The 16,942-nt window shown below is 38.5% G+C and overlaps 1 protein-coding gene across 2 annotated transcripts in view; it reads left to right on the forward strand.

The window, feature by feature from the left end:
- The first annotated feature begins 1,462 nt into the window (after positions 1-1,462).
- hoga1 (4-hydroxy-2-oxoglutarate aldolase 1) overlaps positions 1,463-16,942 on the forward strand; it is a 30,295-nt gene continuing 14,815 nt past the window's right edge. The window contains exons 1-6 of one of the 2 annotated variants that reach the window (XM_085409169.1): positions 1,463-1,534; positions 1,757-2,034; positions 4,350-4,478; positions 5,848-5,975; positions 6,960-7,094; positions 13,945-14,041. In XM_085409169.1, the coding sequence (XP_085265295.1) occupies positions 1,821-2,034; positions 4,350-4,478; positions 5,848-5,975; positions 6,960-7,094; positions 13,945-14,041 (703 nt within the window). In that variant the 5' untranslated portion in view covers positions 1,463-1,534; positions 1,757-1,820. Of the gene's footprint in view, positions 2,035-4,349; positions 4,479-5,847; positions 5,976-6,959; positions 7,095-13,944; positions 14,042-16,942 lie in introns of both variants that reach the window. The other variant, XM_085409168.1, reaches the window with a different exon arrangement.

The raw sequence follows: 16,942 nt of genomic DNA on the forward strand, positions 1-16,942 counted from the left end.
ACACATAGCTGAATGAACCTTCTGCACCTGGCTGATACTTATTGTCCTTCTTTCCATGGAAGCAGTAAGGGCAGACACAGATTTTCTCACACTGTGTCTGCATTTTGGCTTCATTTTTTTTTCTTTTTCATTTTAAAGGGGGTCTTTTTTGTCCACTCCAAGATTCACTCTGTAGTTTCAGTTAACTGGGAGCATCTAGACAGCATGTTTATACCATCTGGTATAAATCAAAGGTAATTAATGGAAAGAACCGCAGAGAATGTTATGATTTGGTCAATTTTGTAAATTGAACGTAATAAGTTGTTTTTTCCACAAGGTGGCAGAAGTGTAAAGGCTATCAGAATCTGGGGGTATTCGTCACATCCACCAGCACAGACAGTAACGTGTCGGATCTGCGTCGCTCAAAGCTGAATCAGATCACTTTGAGTGGCATCTCATATAAGCTTTGCTATAGCGATTAATATACAGTCCATAAAAATGCCCCAATGGTTCCTCTTGTTACTTTTTATTTGTCTGTTGTGTGACGTTTGCTGACTGGAAATGTTCAACAATAGAAGAGCGAATGTCAGGATCAGTCTTATTACAGTTTTGTATTTTCCGCTTCTCTTTATTATTTCATTTCGACTTTTTGTTTTTAATTCTGTTTAGTTTCAGTTGGTTTCCAGAGTGGATTTTCCTTTATGTTTTCACGTGTTTCATTTTCATTTTAGTTCGTTTTTTTTATTACATACATCGGTGGCAATAATTGTGAAAATCAGTACAGGTATTACAATAAAAACAAATAACTTTCTGAAGGCAGCTGACTCACAGAGTCTCGTAGAAACTCAATAAGCACGTCCACCAAAGCGTATTGAGGCAAGTTCTAATTAAAATAAACCAAATATAACTGTATTTTGATTTTATTTTAGTTAGTTTTCCTTTCAATTGTTTTTAGGAGTTTTTTTAAATGATTTTTTTTATTGTAATTAACTAACGTGTTTTTTTCCACTTCCAGTTTTAGTTTTGAATTTAGTTTTAGTGAACTATAATGACCTCTGTTGAGATGTGCTTATTTTTTATGATTGCTTAATTAATACATCAAGCAGTGATTTTGGAGAGAGGAGAAACTGGATTTGAGTCTATTGTGCTTTTTTTTGTTCATTTATGGTTATTAAACGATTGTCAGTTTTAACCAGTTAATGTTTGACAAAAACATCTAAATCCCAGTTTCGGTAAAAGTATCAAATAAGCATCTTTCTGTAAGCATGTTTATGTTTCCCCTCTTATGCATCATACTAAAGGGATTACACAGGCCACAACTGTCAGCCTTCCACAAGAAATATTGAAATAAAAGTTTAAAAGACTATTATTTTTTTTCTTTTTTTTTAAATTTACTTTAATTTATTTGTTTATTTATTTTCTTGGCCACAACATGATCGGTCGTAATTACCCTTTTGCGTTTATTTCAAAACTTGCTTGTGGTTGATGATCCCTTATTGATCCTGGGCTGAGCTGTGGATCAGTGGCTGTGTATTGAACTTCCGCGAGAGTCCATGTAAATCGTGTTACCGTTCTTTTAAAACTGATTCTAAAGTAGTTAATGGTTTCAGTCATGTGGACGTTGTTGTAAAATTATCACAAAACCGTTTTACGCAATTTAGGTGTCCCACTGTTGTGAGATAGAGGTGTTTAGGGTTGAGATTGGGGATTTAGAAATTACTTATTTGTGGTCAATATTTGAAGAAGCAGGTTAGTGATTAACTGTTCTCGGTTGCAGCAGCTGCACAGAGTCCCAGCACACCGCCAGCGAGCACCCCAGTCACTCTGTGTCCGAATTACAAATGCAGTGCGTCCGGGCTTGGAGAAGTCTGAACTACCTGTGCAGGGTAGCTCACCACAGAGCATGGAAACGAACCCAGAGCCACACAACAGCTGCCAGGCTGGACCTCAGCGGGATTTATCCGCCTATTGCCACCCCGTTCACCGCCAAGGAGGATGTAGACTATCAGAAACTGGAGGAAAACCTGCAGAAATACGCCAAGATCCCATTTAAAGGTCAGGCCCGAGGCACGCAAAAGTCAAAGTTATCAAAAACAGTTGTGTGAATAACAAAGAGGTCATTGATGCGCATAAGGTCGATTTTATTTACACAGCTCAGAACATTATGAAGCCATAGTTGAGCTTGGAGCGTAAAACACCAGCTGCATACTGTTTGCACTGCTGCATGCGCCGCAGTCTGACATCCATGGATAATGTCTGTATTTGCTTAGGGACGAGACACACAGGACAAAGTTCAGCACTGAGGCAAAAACGTAAAGGGCCTGATTTGGATTTGTCGCCCCCTGGTGCTCGTTACCTGCTCCTGAGTTTTACTTTCCGTCCACAGCAGGAAATATTTGCACTTCTGCTTCCACAACATGTTACTGTTGTTCACTAAATGATCGTTCTACATGATTATTCTTCATTGACCAGAACATTTATTTTATCAATAATTAAATGATAATTAATTATAATGAAATTGGCAAATAGCAAACCTACACATAATACTGATATTATGTTTTTTATATAATATTATATATATAATACTGATATTATGTTTTTTATATAATATTATATAATATATAATATAATACTGATATTATGTTTTTTATATAATATTATATATTATAATATATAATATATAATATAATACTGATATTATGTTTTTTATATAATATAATATATAATATAATACTGATATTATGTCTGACAGACAGAAGCCGAGAGCTTCTCTATCTGCCCTACATGTCAGTTATTACTTGGGCAATAAGACAAGAGGCTGCTCGCTCTAATGTTGGCACAGAGGAAAGAGAGGATACAACCCCAATTCCAGAAAAAAGTTGGATTAGTTTGTAAAATGTAAATAATAGCTGGATGATTTTCTTAATAAAATAAATAAACGTATATTTTATTCACATACAACACAGAAAACAAAGTGTTTAAACTGAGAAAATATACCAGTTTAAGAAAAATATGAACTCATCTTGAATTTGATGAATTTGAACATCTAAAAAAAAGTGGGCACGTGGCCCTGTTTACCGCTGCGTAGCATCCACTCTGCTTTTAACTACCGTCTGTAGATGTCGGCCAGCTGAGGAGAGCAGCTGCTCAAATTTTGCAGGCGAATGTTGTCACATTCTTGGCTGATAGAAGATTCTGGCAGAACCACAATCTGGGGTCTTCTTTGTCATATTTTTCATTTCATGCCAAATGTTTTCAATCGGTGGAAAGTGTGGACTGCAGGCAGGGCACGTCAGCACCCAGCCGTGCTGTGGTGCTGCAGTATGCTGTTTAGCATTGTATTGCTGAAATATGCAAGGCCTTCTTCATGTGGATGGGAGCATGTGTTGCTCTAAAACCTGTACATGATGATGCAATGATCGGGGACCATTCTTAATTTCGTTGTTCTCATGACAATGACAATAAAGTTTCTGATTCTGACATGCCTTTCAGCAGGGATGGCGTCTTTTCAGAAGTGCAAGCTGTGAATTCCATAAGCGCTGATGCATTCCCAAACCTTCAGAGATTCAGGCTTTTGAACTGAGCACAGATAATAAGCCTCATGGTCCCGCTCTTCTTTAGTGCAGAGGATGTGGCATCCGTGTTTTCCAAAAAGAATTTTGATTCGTGTGACCACCGAATACTTTGTTGTTTTAACCTTGCCTCAGTCCTTTTTAAATTAGCTCTGACTCAGAGAGAATACGGCTGTGTTTCTGGATCATGCTCACATGTGGGTTCTTCTTTGCATGATTGAGCTTTAATCTCCATTTGTGGATGGAACAGCAAACTGTGCACGCGTGATTTCTGGAAGTGTTCCTGGGCCCGTGCAGTGACTTCCATGACAGAATGTTTTTAATGAGGCCCCAGAGATCACGGGGTCGAGTATTCATTTTCAGTGTTGTCCCAGACATTTCTCAACATTCCCGAAGTGTTTTTATAATAATATGTTTGGAGATGACGAGGTACTCAAAATTGTCCCAGTTTTACATCAGGGAACATAATTCTGAAACTGTTTTATAGACACAGTTCTGTGTGGATTAGTGAACTTAGGAGAAAAGAGGAACTTTTCTGTTATTTAAAGGAATATTAACAACAGTTTATTTTTTTACTTTGTTGAAGTATGCAGGATTTCAAATGTCTTTGTAAATGAGAAGGGTGTAAAGTCTGACAAACACAGTTAAAAGTCTGACATTTTTAGGGTTTTTTAGGGAGCTGTGGGTCATCTAGAAATGGCTGATACATTTTGAGATCATATAAGCTTCTTTACAGAGCTAACCCCTTCCCCCAAAAAACACCTCAAGTATAAAAAATCATGTGTTTTCTTGTTACAGGCCTGGTGGTTCAGGGCTCCAATGGTGAGTATCCTTATCTGACGGTGGAGGAGCGGGTGGAGGTGGTGAGGACGGTCAAACAATCACTGCCGGCGGGAAGGCTGCTGATAGCTGGATCAGGCTGTGAATGTAAGTCTCTCAGCTTCTTTGAGCTCAGGCTTTAACTTTACAGTGGAGGGTTCAGTGATAAACAATATTAAGTAAACACAATAATTAGCCAGCTTCATGTTTTGTTAAAATAATTCACAATTCAGTTAAAAGAAGTTTCATTTTTAGAAAACAATTAGTGACACTGAACTGAAGCTCATTACAGAGAATGATCGCACTGTGTGGTTATCTTCTCCAAACTTTGCTTATACAGTGAACAAAGCCCCTCAAATGCATCGCGACCACTGAAATGGAAAATTGTAGCATTTATAATGGAAAACATTAAAAAAATTGTTAAACTAGTTAAACTCTGACCTCTTCTAAGAGAATAGAGTTAATTATTTTTGCAGAAAACGCTCTTTGTGAAAGGCACAAAATGATAAAAAAAACATGTAGAAATTTTTTTTTGTTAATCGAGTGTAATTTCATTCTGATCTGCGCACGTTCAGGGAGAAGAAACGGTACAAGTGAAATATTTTGTGAATAATACAGAGTTTTGTACGACGAGTGCTAAAAGTTTAAATTGACTCATTATGTTTTCCATTCTGGATTTTAATGACTGCGATTCGAAGCTTATTATAGAGGCAGCAGTGTCACCGGTCTTGATGGACTGATAATTGGAGTCAAATGGAGTCTGTAAGAGTTTGATAGGCTGTTCATTCTGTAACGTATAATAAACACTCAGAGAGACGAGAGTCTGCATTAACTTCTACTTCCATAGCCTTCCTACGTTCCTTGTGTAAAAACTTCCTGGTTTCTTTTTTCCATCACTTACTTCACATATGATCAGCCACAACATTAAACAATGTAACATACAAACATAACAACATTAAAGCTGGGGTTACTGTACGATGGGCTGGGACAGTTTGCTCAGGAGTGACTCAAGGAACCCTGCAACCCACAGGACCCAAAGCATGCGCAGGATCCAAGTGCCTCAGGACATCCTCAGAGATCTCACGTTCATACCTTCACTGGTTTGGTGCCAAGAGGGGTAAACTAAGCGATATTTGGCAGGTGGTTTGTCAGCTGTGGCTAATCAGTGTTTACATCAGATGTTACAGTTACACTCTGCAGGCACATTTACTACGTGAACTGTCCCAGTCAAGCTTCTATAAAATACTGCAAGCAAAGACAAAACAGGTTATTCCAGTGCTCCCCGAGCTTTTTGTGTCATGGACCAGTTTCGTGCCAGACAATTATTCTGTGGACTGAGGGGTGGGGTAATATAATGTAAATGTAACTATTGCAGAGCACAGAGGAGGTTCATGAATCTAGCGATTCTGCTTGATTAAATTAGTCAAAAGTGAAAGTCTGTGTTGAAGTTGTTTCCTTTCCTCCTTTTCCTGTTCAGCCACCAGAGCCACGATCCAGCTCACGCAGAAGATGGCAGCAGCCGGAGCCGACGCTGTGCTTGTGGTAACACCCTGCTTCTACAAGGGGAAGATGGACAGCCGGGCACTGATCCATCACTTCACAAAGGTCAGCGCAAACACACGAAAACAGAGTGCCACGCAAATTTGGGGTTAGGCCTTGATTTGGTGTTTTAAAAAAAAAAGGATGAACAATCAGTGCTTCCCAAAGCGAGGTGCCGCAGCACTCTCAGAGGAGGGTAAAAGATGCAACAGAGATGAATACAAAAACAAAAATTCATTATATTTCCATGTGATCATGTGTGTCAAAACAACTATATAAATGTGTGTGCTTATTAATTCTGAAAATTATGCAGATTTCAGAGTTACTCTAAGAATTCTCTATGAGGAGCTTCTGTGTTTAAAAAAATCTATTAGAATAATATTTCTCCACTTCTCAAGTAAAGCATGTCTGTTTATTACAACAAAGCAGTACGGCCCTTTGGGTTTAAATATTGCATTATATATATATATTATCTACGCTTTGCTGAGCTCGACGTCAGTTAGATTTACGAGTACAAAAAGTGTTTTTAGAAGATAATGAAAGAAGAAGATTAAATGAGCACCACGTGGGAGGAAGTTTTAGTGTGAGTGTTCTTTCATTTTGCTGCTAGTCCAACCGGAGTTTGATAACAAGGAATAAAGTGTCTTTGTTTTTCACCCTCAGACTTGTGATCGGACCTGTGCTGATTATCACAGAATAATTAGAGCCAGCTGTTTTCATTTTCAGGAATCTTTCCATGCATGCAAACATGGCAGAAGCTGTATCAACACTGCACTCTAGACAATGTTTAATTGATTATGTGTGGTGGTCTGCAGTTCTGACTGCAGTACCTGCTCACTGTTGCTTCCACGATTCGCGATCATTATTTGCCCATCGCAGTTTTAATAGTTGCACATAGTTGAATGTCAGCCAGCCAGGCCACCAGGATTTGTCTTCTTATAGTCTGAGCCTGATCCGAGTCACTGTAAATGAAGAAAAGACAGGGAAAGTTTGGGAACCTTCAACAGGTGTTTTATTTGAGGTCTCACCTCTGTTTTTTCTCTATTGCAGCTGGCGGACAGCAGCCCGGTGCCGGTGGTTCTCTACAGCGTGCCGGCAAACACGGGGCTGGAGCTGCCACTGGACGCTGTGGTGGAGCTTTCTCAGCACCCAAACATCCTAGGTGTTAAAGACAGTGGGGGAGATGTAAGAAACACTTAAACTTAAGCTTTTCTTCTTTTTTTCTCTCAATGTAGTCTGTGAGTCATGAAGAAATCGATCAGCGCAATGCAAGTGAAACAGTATCTCTGCGTATGTCAAGCAGCCACTCCAACGCTGCTTGATCTAGCAGAGCCACAGATCTCCATGTAATTTGATTTGAATTCCTTTTACAAGATTATACTTGATAATAAACTGACGGAACCAGACAACATCTCATGAGATGAGACTCTGAAAAGTCGGGAATAAAATTGATTTAGCCAGGCCACGTTTTACCTGGCCAGGAAAGTGAGTGAAACTGGCGAGGAGAAAAGCTTCTTTCAAAAGAACTAGTGTCGTGATTTCCAGTCGAAAAGGATGTAAGCCACACCACCTAAACCCCAGTGACCTCACCAGCACTAATCTGACTTTTGTTTTTCTTTTCCATCCTCTGCATTTTATCTGGACAGAAAAATCAAACAAAGTGGAAAAAAGTTTGCATTTTGTGCAACTATGCAATCAGACAGCGCACGGTGTTCCTGTTGTTTTTCAGTAATCTAACTGCTGCAAAGAGAAGAGAAAAGAGTGGAGACTCCTGAAGAACCTAAAACTAAAGCGTGTGTAGTTTTATCCCGCAGGGTTGATTGCAGGGTTACGCGTCTGGGAAAAAAAAGGACAGTTTGCTCTTGTCGAGCTCTTAATACCGTTTTGTCTGTGTGGGAAGTGTTTGCAAGAAGTTGCAAATGGATTTCTGATTTGGGAAATAACATGTTTGTCCACTCGCTGGGAGACTGGAGTGTGGGTGTAGTTCAAGTACAGAGCAGCCCTGCTCAGTTGTAGGCGTGATGAGGACAAACACAGAAAACAAGGGGTGATGGGTCAGATTCAGGGAAGCAGACAAGTTGGAGAAAGATTTTTTAGAACTTGAGAGACAAACACATTTGCTGAGCATGCATGAGCCAGCTCTTGTTATTTGGCACAGATTGTTTCAGCTCATTAAACCTCTGTATTTTGTGTTCAAAGAGAATTTGACCAGGGTTTACAGGGAGGGGACAGTTTCTCCCAACCCCCCCCCCCCCCCCCCCCCCCCCAAAAGGTGTGTCCACTTGACTGATGTGGAGGGATTTATAATGGAAATTTGAGTCACTGCACAATCATCTCTGATGGGTCTAAAATTGTAATCGAGACGAGAAGCTATAAACTCATGTATTAATGTTTCAAGGTTGAGTTTGGCTAGAAGAGACTTGACCTTTGACAGTTGCCTCAGTTGGAAAAAGCAGGATTTTAACACTGCATTCACATGAGGATTGAGAAGTAATAAATGCATGAACTAGTTTTTCAGTGTCACTCTGAGACAGGATAGACAGAATTTCAGAGATATTGCACAAATGGAAGAAAGCAGTCCTGTATATTTGTTATAACAATAGTGTATGCTAGTGTAAGTAGCAGAAACTCGAAACTATGTAAACTAATAAATAAAGCACAAGTATCCAAGATTTCTACATAAACATACTGGCAGTAAGTGTTTCGTAACACAAACAAACCTTTAGAGTGAAGTATTACTTCAAAGGCGCTCTTAGACTTGGCCTGGAGATGTCATTAGTGAATAAAATCATTGCTCTTTAATTACTTTCTTTCAGTTCTATTTTAGAAGCAGCTTGATTGCAGCAATTGCATTTTCAAGCAGATGTAGTGATGCTGATGACTGACAGCAGATCTGAGAAGGATGGAAGAAAATAAATACAATATGTTGAAGGTAAAACCCGAGGTTTCAGTACATCTAGTAGTTTAGTAGCTTGTTTGTTCAGTCACAGATGCCCAATTCAATCCTGCTTAAGACATTTCACAGTCTTTCCTGATTGCCAATCTGAAATCTGATTTAAATGTTTGAAAAGGCACTCGACTCTTTCGAAGAGTTTCTGTTATTCTTGTCATGTACTTAAGTTATTGACTGCTTTCACATATCCCCTCACTGGCATTATTAAGGTTTCATTTCATCTTACTTCATCTTCTTTAATCTGATTCCTTCTGCCTACACAGTGGGTGTTTTACTAAGAGTCTGTGTGTCTCCTGTGTACGCAAAATGTGTGAATCTACTGAGCAGTATGATGTCATTGCTATCTTGGCACGACAAACCTGTCTGCGCAGTCCAAACAATTATCTCCTCTAAGTGGAGTAATTAAAACAACAATATTATTATTTATCCCAGTAAGAGAGAGTTGGAGGCAATTAAAGTCACGTCTTAAGAAGCCATGGACACTCAAATAAGACATAATGAGACGTAACAAATCTTTTCATCTGTAGTTATAAAAACGTTTAATGGATTGAAATGGAATCTTGCCATGCTGTCACTGAAATTCAAACTATGTACTGTCAGAAAAGTAACAACTGGATGTGATGAGGGTTTAATGGTTTTTTTTAATACATTTAAGATAGAACCGTCAACAGCTTTAACTTTAAAGCTGATGATAGTCACAAAGTTTCTACATTAAAATTCAATCAAAGTTGCTTGAGTCCTTGTGACCATGTGATTGCTGATAAATCAAAGGGGGTGCACTTCGGGATAGGAAGTAGCTTCTTAGCTTGAGATGAATCTGATACCGTTAAAGAAAGAAAAAAAGAGTAAAAATTTAAATTTTAAAAAAAGCTCTTCTTTGTTTAAATGTATATAACTGACGCAGATAAGCGATAACTTCAACTTGACATGAATTGTGCTTTAGTGGCAAATCTACGTTGTAACGATGGACACAGAACACACAGCTATGTTTACCACCTATAGGTATTATTAAAATTCAATCTTTCGATGCCTTAATCTTTCTGTACATATTACGTTCTTACAGTCCTTATTTTACAAAGATGGGGTTTGAAAGAAGTACAGTGGAACCCCATTTAACGAAAAATTCAAGTTACGAAGGGACTTAACGGCAATATTTCTGCCCGTGTTACGGCAAAATGCCCGTGTAACAAAATCCTCTGGCTCTGATTGGCTGAGCCCAGAATGCCTACAATGCCCAGAATGCCTTCCGAATCATGTGACAACCCCCTTGGCTTTCGTACTTGCGCTTCGCTGTTCCACTTGAACGACGTATTGTTGTTGCAGTTAGAAATTAGCCTATAGCCTATCGTTCACTCAAAAGGCACGATGGGTGCTTCAGCTTACGAAAATTTTCAACTTACGAATTAATTTCGTAAGTCGGGGTTCTACTGTATCCATGATTGTGTTCTCCGTTTACATGAGTATTTTCAGTATTTTCTATTCGTTCTACATCCTTCTTGCTGCACATGGGCGCATCACTTGGTGTGCTTAACTTTTATACTCTTCTTTTTCTTTTGGAAACAAAATTTAGACATCAGTATTTGATTGTGGCTGTTTCTTCTTTAGTTTGTTAGACCACAAATTATTTTCAGGCTTTGACAAGTACCTATCAATAGTTAGCAACATGGCTAATGCTAGCAGTATTTTCTCTCACCCCAACTGGTCCCAGCAGATGGCCCCGCCCCTCCCTGAGCCTGGTTCTGCCTGAGGTTTCTTCATGTTAAAAGGGAGTTTTTCCTTCCCACTGTCGCCAAAGTGCTTGCTCATAGGGGGTCATTTGATTGTTGGGTTTCTCCCTGTATGTATTATTGTAGGGTCTACCTTACGATATAAAGTGCCTTGAGGTGACTGTTGTTGTGATTTGGTGCTGTATAAAAAAAAAAAAGAAGATAGAATTGAATTGAATTTCTATTTTATAAGCCAATGCAAAATTGAAAGAACCTCAGAGATGTATTCCTGTGGTATGCTGTGGCTGTATGATGATGCTAAGTTGGTTAACAAGCAGATAAGTCTTACTGATGGAGTAAACATAAAGCTAGCTTTCTGTTATGAAGCCCCTTTAAGCCTAAAGATCTCTTCACTGAGTATTTCATAGGTGTCAAACTCTGGCCCGCAGCCTAATTACATTTGGTCCGCGAAGCCATACCAAATTACTATTAGAGCTGGCCTACTGGTATTATACAGCTAATATATATATATTTTTAGTATTAAGCTTTGCTTGTTCCATATTCAGTTTTTCAGCAAAACATGTTTAAGTCCATAAGAAAAGATTCATTCTGATATCTAGAGAAATAAATATATTTCAATAAATATTAACGTTAGCCCGCGACTTTGTTCCAGTTTTGAATTTTGGCCCACTGTGTATTTGAGTTTGACACCCCTGGAGTATGTACTTGTACCAGATTAACCCTTGATCTGTCCTAACTCCTATTACTCTCTTTTCTTTCTTTTTCTCTTTCCTCTGATAAAGCGGCTTTTTGCATCTGCCATGCCAGGTAATCAAAGATATCAATCAGGGTCTCTGACATTAAAACTACACATATATATAGGCTATATCTATACATAGTTTTTTTTACACCCATTATAAAGAAGAAACATAATTAATTTCATAATAAAAGGTTAAATCAAAAAATGCTATAAAATGAGCTGTAAAGTAGTCCAATGTTTGCAATATATATATATCAAAATAAATTGAAAACATTTTTATACATAAAGTACATAAGTACATCCTAGTACATTAGTTTATTTGATTTTTTTACATAACTGACCAAGAACATATTTGATTGTGTTTAAAAAAATGTCTTCATATAAAGCTGATATACAATATATGACCTCATATTTCATAGTCATTTCCATGTTGATAAAAAAACAGAAAAAGGGCGCTTTTATAACACCTGTAAATCCATTCAGTGAGAATCACAGGTATGAGATTAAGAGCCAAGTGTTAATCGGCACAGGGTATGGGGTGAGCTGCTTCATTCAAAGATCTGACATGTATGATCTTGACTTTGTTATTGAAAGCTGTTCTGTCATCATGTTCAGATCTTATGAGAGCTCGAAGGCCTTCAGAATAAAAGGCTATGGATATTTTTTAGTCTGACCCAGGTTTAAAAGATTTCTGAATGATCTGAAATAAAGCATAAAATTATCTACAATTGACATAATTTTCAGATGAAATTAGCGGCAAAGTCAGCCCAAGAGTAGAGTGTTTGATGCAAAAAAAAAAAAAAATCTCCAGAAACCTTCAAATTGTGTTAAGGCGTCTGCAGGCAACGACTGGAAGAGATGTCAAAGTTCATATATCTGCAATCAGAAAGAGACTGCACAAGTTTGACCTGCGTGTGAAGCATACCAGAAAAAGTCTTTGCTATCCAAAAAGAACATCAGAGCAAAGCTCTGCTAGTCTGAGGCTTTTTCAAGCAATATGCTTTGAATGGACTGTTAAAGATAGAACTGTTTAATCGACAGGAACAGATTTTATGAGGATGAGAAGAAACTCATGCCAGCTTGTAGCCACTGATTTAAGCATATATTATGCATTCTGTCAAAGACGCTTACTAAAATGTGAAGTTATCTGTGTGAAAGTTGAAGTCGAACCAGAAGTCACTCTTTCAACCACATAACGATCCTGAGCACAATAGAAACACCACCAAGGAATGGCTCAAAGCAAGTAAATTGAGGGTTATGGAATGGCTGATTCGAAGCCCAGATTCAAAGCAGATTGAAACATTGAAGAAAGCAGTGTGTGCATGAAAACTCTCAAACATTTTGCAAGTGAAAGTATTTGCCCTTTTGAACAGCTAAAAGAAGCCATCTATGCTGTCGGCATGACTAATAGCTTGTGAACACAGTTTTTTTTTTCTTTTTCCTCAGAAGAACGTCTGAAAATCTCTACATGTTGATATTTCTATCAAATAAAATATAGAAAAAGCATGACTATTTTGACTATATTAAAGAGACTTTTTTCTGTTATTTTCAATCAGATTCATGGATATGAACCCAAACAACATTGAGCTCTGCACCACATTTAATAAGTTCCCCAGCAAAATGAGCTGAATAAACAATGAGCAGTTGTTAAGCTAGGGGAAAACAAACAAAGTGACAGGCATAGAGATTTCTGACATTAATAAGGTAAGACCTGAACCTTTAACAAAAGCTCCAGCAGATCAGCCACCTGTACAGCTCATACTGCAGAGGGTTAAATCTCCCCATGCCCTCGTGTTAGATCATAGGCTAATGACAATAATAAGAAGGGTTAAAAGAAAAGAAAAGAAAATGACTGTGTTTTAGGGCAGACTGCAGCCTTGCAGCAATTTTGCTTTTCCATTGAGGACCTGCCTCTAAATAGCCAGAGTGCCCGAGCCTTCAGGAGGCCAGCAGGGGCTCCTGCAGCCTGCCTGACTGACTGATCAACTGCAGTCCTCTTGTTTGAAATTAATAATATGGAGAAACTGATTGGCAGTCTCTGGTTAAAAATAGAAGCTTCTTGGTAACACGGATGGAGGGTGTGGGTTTTCCCTGTGGAGCGTTCAGCTTCATGCACAGAGCAACCACAGAGTTGTCTAATGCTCCCTTTGAACACTTCAGGTTATTTGGATTCTGCACTTCATATCTGGATTGACAAAAGAGAATTAAAAGAGGCGAAACAAAATGGGGAGCTCATCAGTTATTCATGAGCTTCTCCCATCCTCCGCCTCCTTCTGCTTCCCATCTTTTGAAGTTCATTCCTCTTTTTTAATTCTCACTTGGGACTTGTCTGTTTCCCTCTCTCTCCTTCTCCTCCCCCTTCTGTTTTGGATCTTCAGCGATCCCCTCCTCTAAAAACCTCGACCATGTGTAGAGACTGTGCTTCTCTCAATTCAAGCGATTTGTTTACCCCTGTGAGATGTTGGGTTTGTCGTCTCTTGTGACAGCCTCCCCTGGGATTAAGAAACTATAACCGATATTAGTCCTGCTGCAAAAAGAGGAGTGATAACAATGAAACCATTCTGATTTTTACTTCCTCTTCCCCTTCTGTTTATTTTTTTTTAACTTGTTCTGCAGATCACACGGATCGGCCTGATTGTCCATAAAACCAAGGCGCAGGATTTCCAGGTTTTAGCGGGCTCGGCTGGGTTTTTAATGGCAGCCTATTGTGTGGGTAAGAAATCTAATACAAGGACTGCTGTTCCTCACAGAGATGCACTGGCACCATTTACTTGTTAAAGTGAAAATATAGGAAAAAAGTGGATTTTAGGTTCCTTTTTCCACAAGAACAAGTGTAAAAACACTAATAATAATAATCATTTATGAATATTTGTTTCTGATAAAAGATCATCTCTGCTTTCTGGCAGGATTTGACTACATCTCAGGCCACTTAGACTTACTCTATATGTGTTTTTTTCTTTTTAGGACTGTTGCTATATCAGATTATTGGTATGTCGGTAAAAGTATCCATTTCTGAGATTTTGTTACAGCATATGAAATAATATTGTGTTACATAGGATGGTAGCATGTGTTAAGAAAGTGATAGGAAAGATTTTTAGAAAATGAATTAAAAATGATTGAAGAGATGTGCGAAAAAGAACATTTCTCATCGTTTTCTGTGTTTTTAACACATTTCATGTTTTTTTTTAAACCAGAATTATCTTCTCTACGACATCGTGACTCTTCTGTGGATGAAATTTGCCCATTGTGTTTTTCAGGGAAGAAAGTAATTTATATTTGTGAGAGACATATAAACCTGTCTCAGTCAGAGTTTTCTAGGTTTGTAGAGGCGTAACCTCAAAAACACCGATAGATAGAACTTTATTAATCCCACAAGGGAAACTGTGCAGCAATTAGACCACACGCTAATACAACAGGAGACAAATACAAAACAGTTAACCTATCCTTTTTAATAAGAATGAGCCAACACAAACAGACACTGAAAATACACAGAAGCTGCAACAATACAAAATCACTTGTGCATATTTTAGCTAGTACTTCAGTATTTAGCAGTAGCTCTGTTTCCTTTTGTCTCTCGCATCCATCTTCCCTTTGACCGTGCATTACTCCAGGGACTTGTCTAACATATTGTGCAGAGAGGCAGGTAAGTACTGGATGCCTTGCAGAGTGAGCGGGAGAGAGGGCTATCAGCAGCATGCTGTACAAGTGTCTTTGAGGTGCACACTCACCCGCTACAGATGAGAGCATGAAGTCTACTGCATCATCAGATTAATGACTGATGTGTGGATCCTCAGAGGTCCTTCCACTCATTCCTGCTTTTTAGAAATATGCTGCTCAAATTCAAGACAGATCAAAGGGAGCTCGCCCTGTCTCCCTGATTGTCCTGGAATTACAGTGCTGACGCCATACGTCCTAAACATGCTCATACAATAAATTCCTAAATCACACAGTAATGGCTTAAAATGGGATGTCCTTGTTATTTGTCCTTATTTAACACTTGTTATTGATTTCTAATTGATTTATTCTACTTTCCAGCTAGTACAGCTGCACTTTTCTGCCCTCCCTCAGCATACAGCTGCACAGCCACATAGAATTTGAATAGTTTGTGTCGATTACAACACAGGAAGACGTTTAAAACTGTTGTAAAGGACCATAAATAAGTGGTCAATAATGATTACGGAAAATCACAAAAATAAGATGAGATGCCATATGTGGAGCAACTTCCTGATAAGCAGGTCTGAGGCACACAAGCTCCTTACTACCACAGACCTGGAAAGAGGACGGGCAAACACAAATACACAACCATTCAAGCCCACAGAGAAAAGGAGGCTATCGCACAAAGGAAAGGGAGAGGAATGAGAGGCGAAGCTAGGTCTCTTAGAGCATCTGGATGCAACACATCTGACAGGCAGGGGAGAAAGGCTGCATGATTCATTATACGTGGCTTGCAAAAGTATTCGCCCCCCTTGAATTTTCCCACATTTTGTCACATTACAGCCACAAACATGAATCAATTTTATTGGAATTCCACGTGAAAGACCAACACAAAGTGGTGCACATGTGAGAAGTGGAACGAACATCAAACATGATTCCAAACATTTTTTACAAATAAATAACTGCAAAGTGGGGTGTGCGTAATTATTCAGCCCCCTGAGTCAATACTTTGTAGAACCACCTTTTGCTGCAATTACAGCTGCCAGTCTTTTAGGGTCTGTCTCTACCAGCTTTGCCCATTCTTCTTTGCAAAACAGCTCCAGCTCAGTCAGATTAGATGGACAGCGTTTGTGAACAGCAGTTTTCAGATCTTGCCACAGATTCTCGATTGGATTTAGATCTGGACTTTGACTGGGCCATTCTAACACATGGATATGTTTTGTTTTAAACCACTCCATTGTTGCCCTGGCTTTATGTTCAGGGTCGTTGTCCTGCTGGAGAGAAGCACCCCCAGAGCACGATGCTGCCACCACCACTTTTTCAAATCACTTTCAAATCACTTTTTTTTTTTTTTATTGTCACATCACATGTGCAGGCACACTGGCACAGCACATGCGAGTGAAATTCTTGTGTGCGAGCCCCACAAGCAACAGAGATGTGCAAACACAACAACACAAACGAGCAAAATACAAGAATGGCCAACCTGAAACTAATAAATATATGTACAATTTAAAATAGTGTATGCATTTCTGGATGTGTATACTAAATATTTTCCTACGTGTGTGTGTGTGTGTGTGTGTGTATACACATTTTTACAAATTAAATAGTAAAAAAAAAAAAAAAATATATATATATATATATATATATATATATATATATATATATATATATATATATATATATATATATATATATATAATAATAATAATAATAATAATAAAATATATAAAATATACAGATATACAGAATACACCATATTTGACAGTGGGGATGGTGTGTTCAGAGTGATGTGCAGTGTTAGTTTTCTGCCACACATAGCGTTTTGTATTTTAGCCAAAAAGTTCCATGTTGGTCTCATCTGACCAGAGCACCTTCTTCCACATGTTTGCTGTGTCCCCCACATGGCTTGTGGCAAACTGCAAACGGGACTTCTTATGGTTTTCTGTTAACAATGGCTTTC

This window comes from Rhamphochromis longiceps, linkage group LG6 (assembly GCF_057381845.1).
Source record: "Rhamphochromis longiceps isolate RC_006_pf linkage group LG6, R_longiceps_female_GT1.1, whole genome shotgun sequence".
Taxonomy (NCBI): Eukaryota; Metazoa; Chordata; class Actinopteri; order Cichliformes; family Cichlidae; genus Rhamphochromis; species Rhamphochromis longiceps.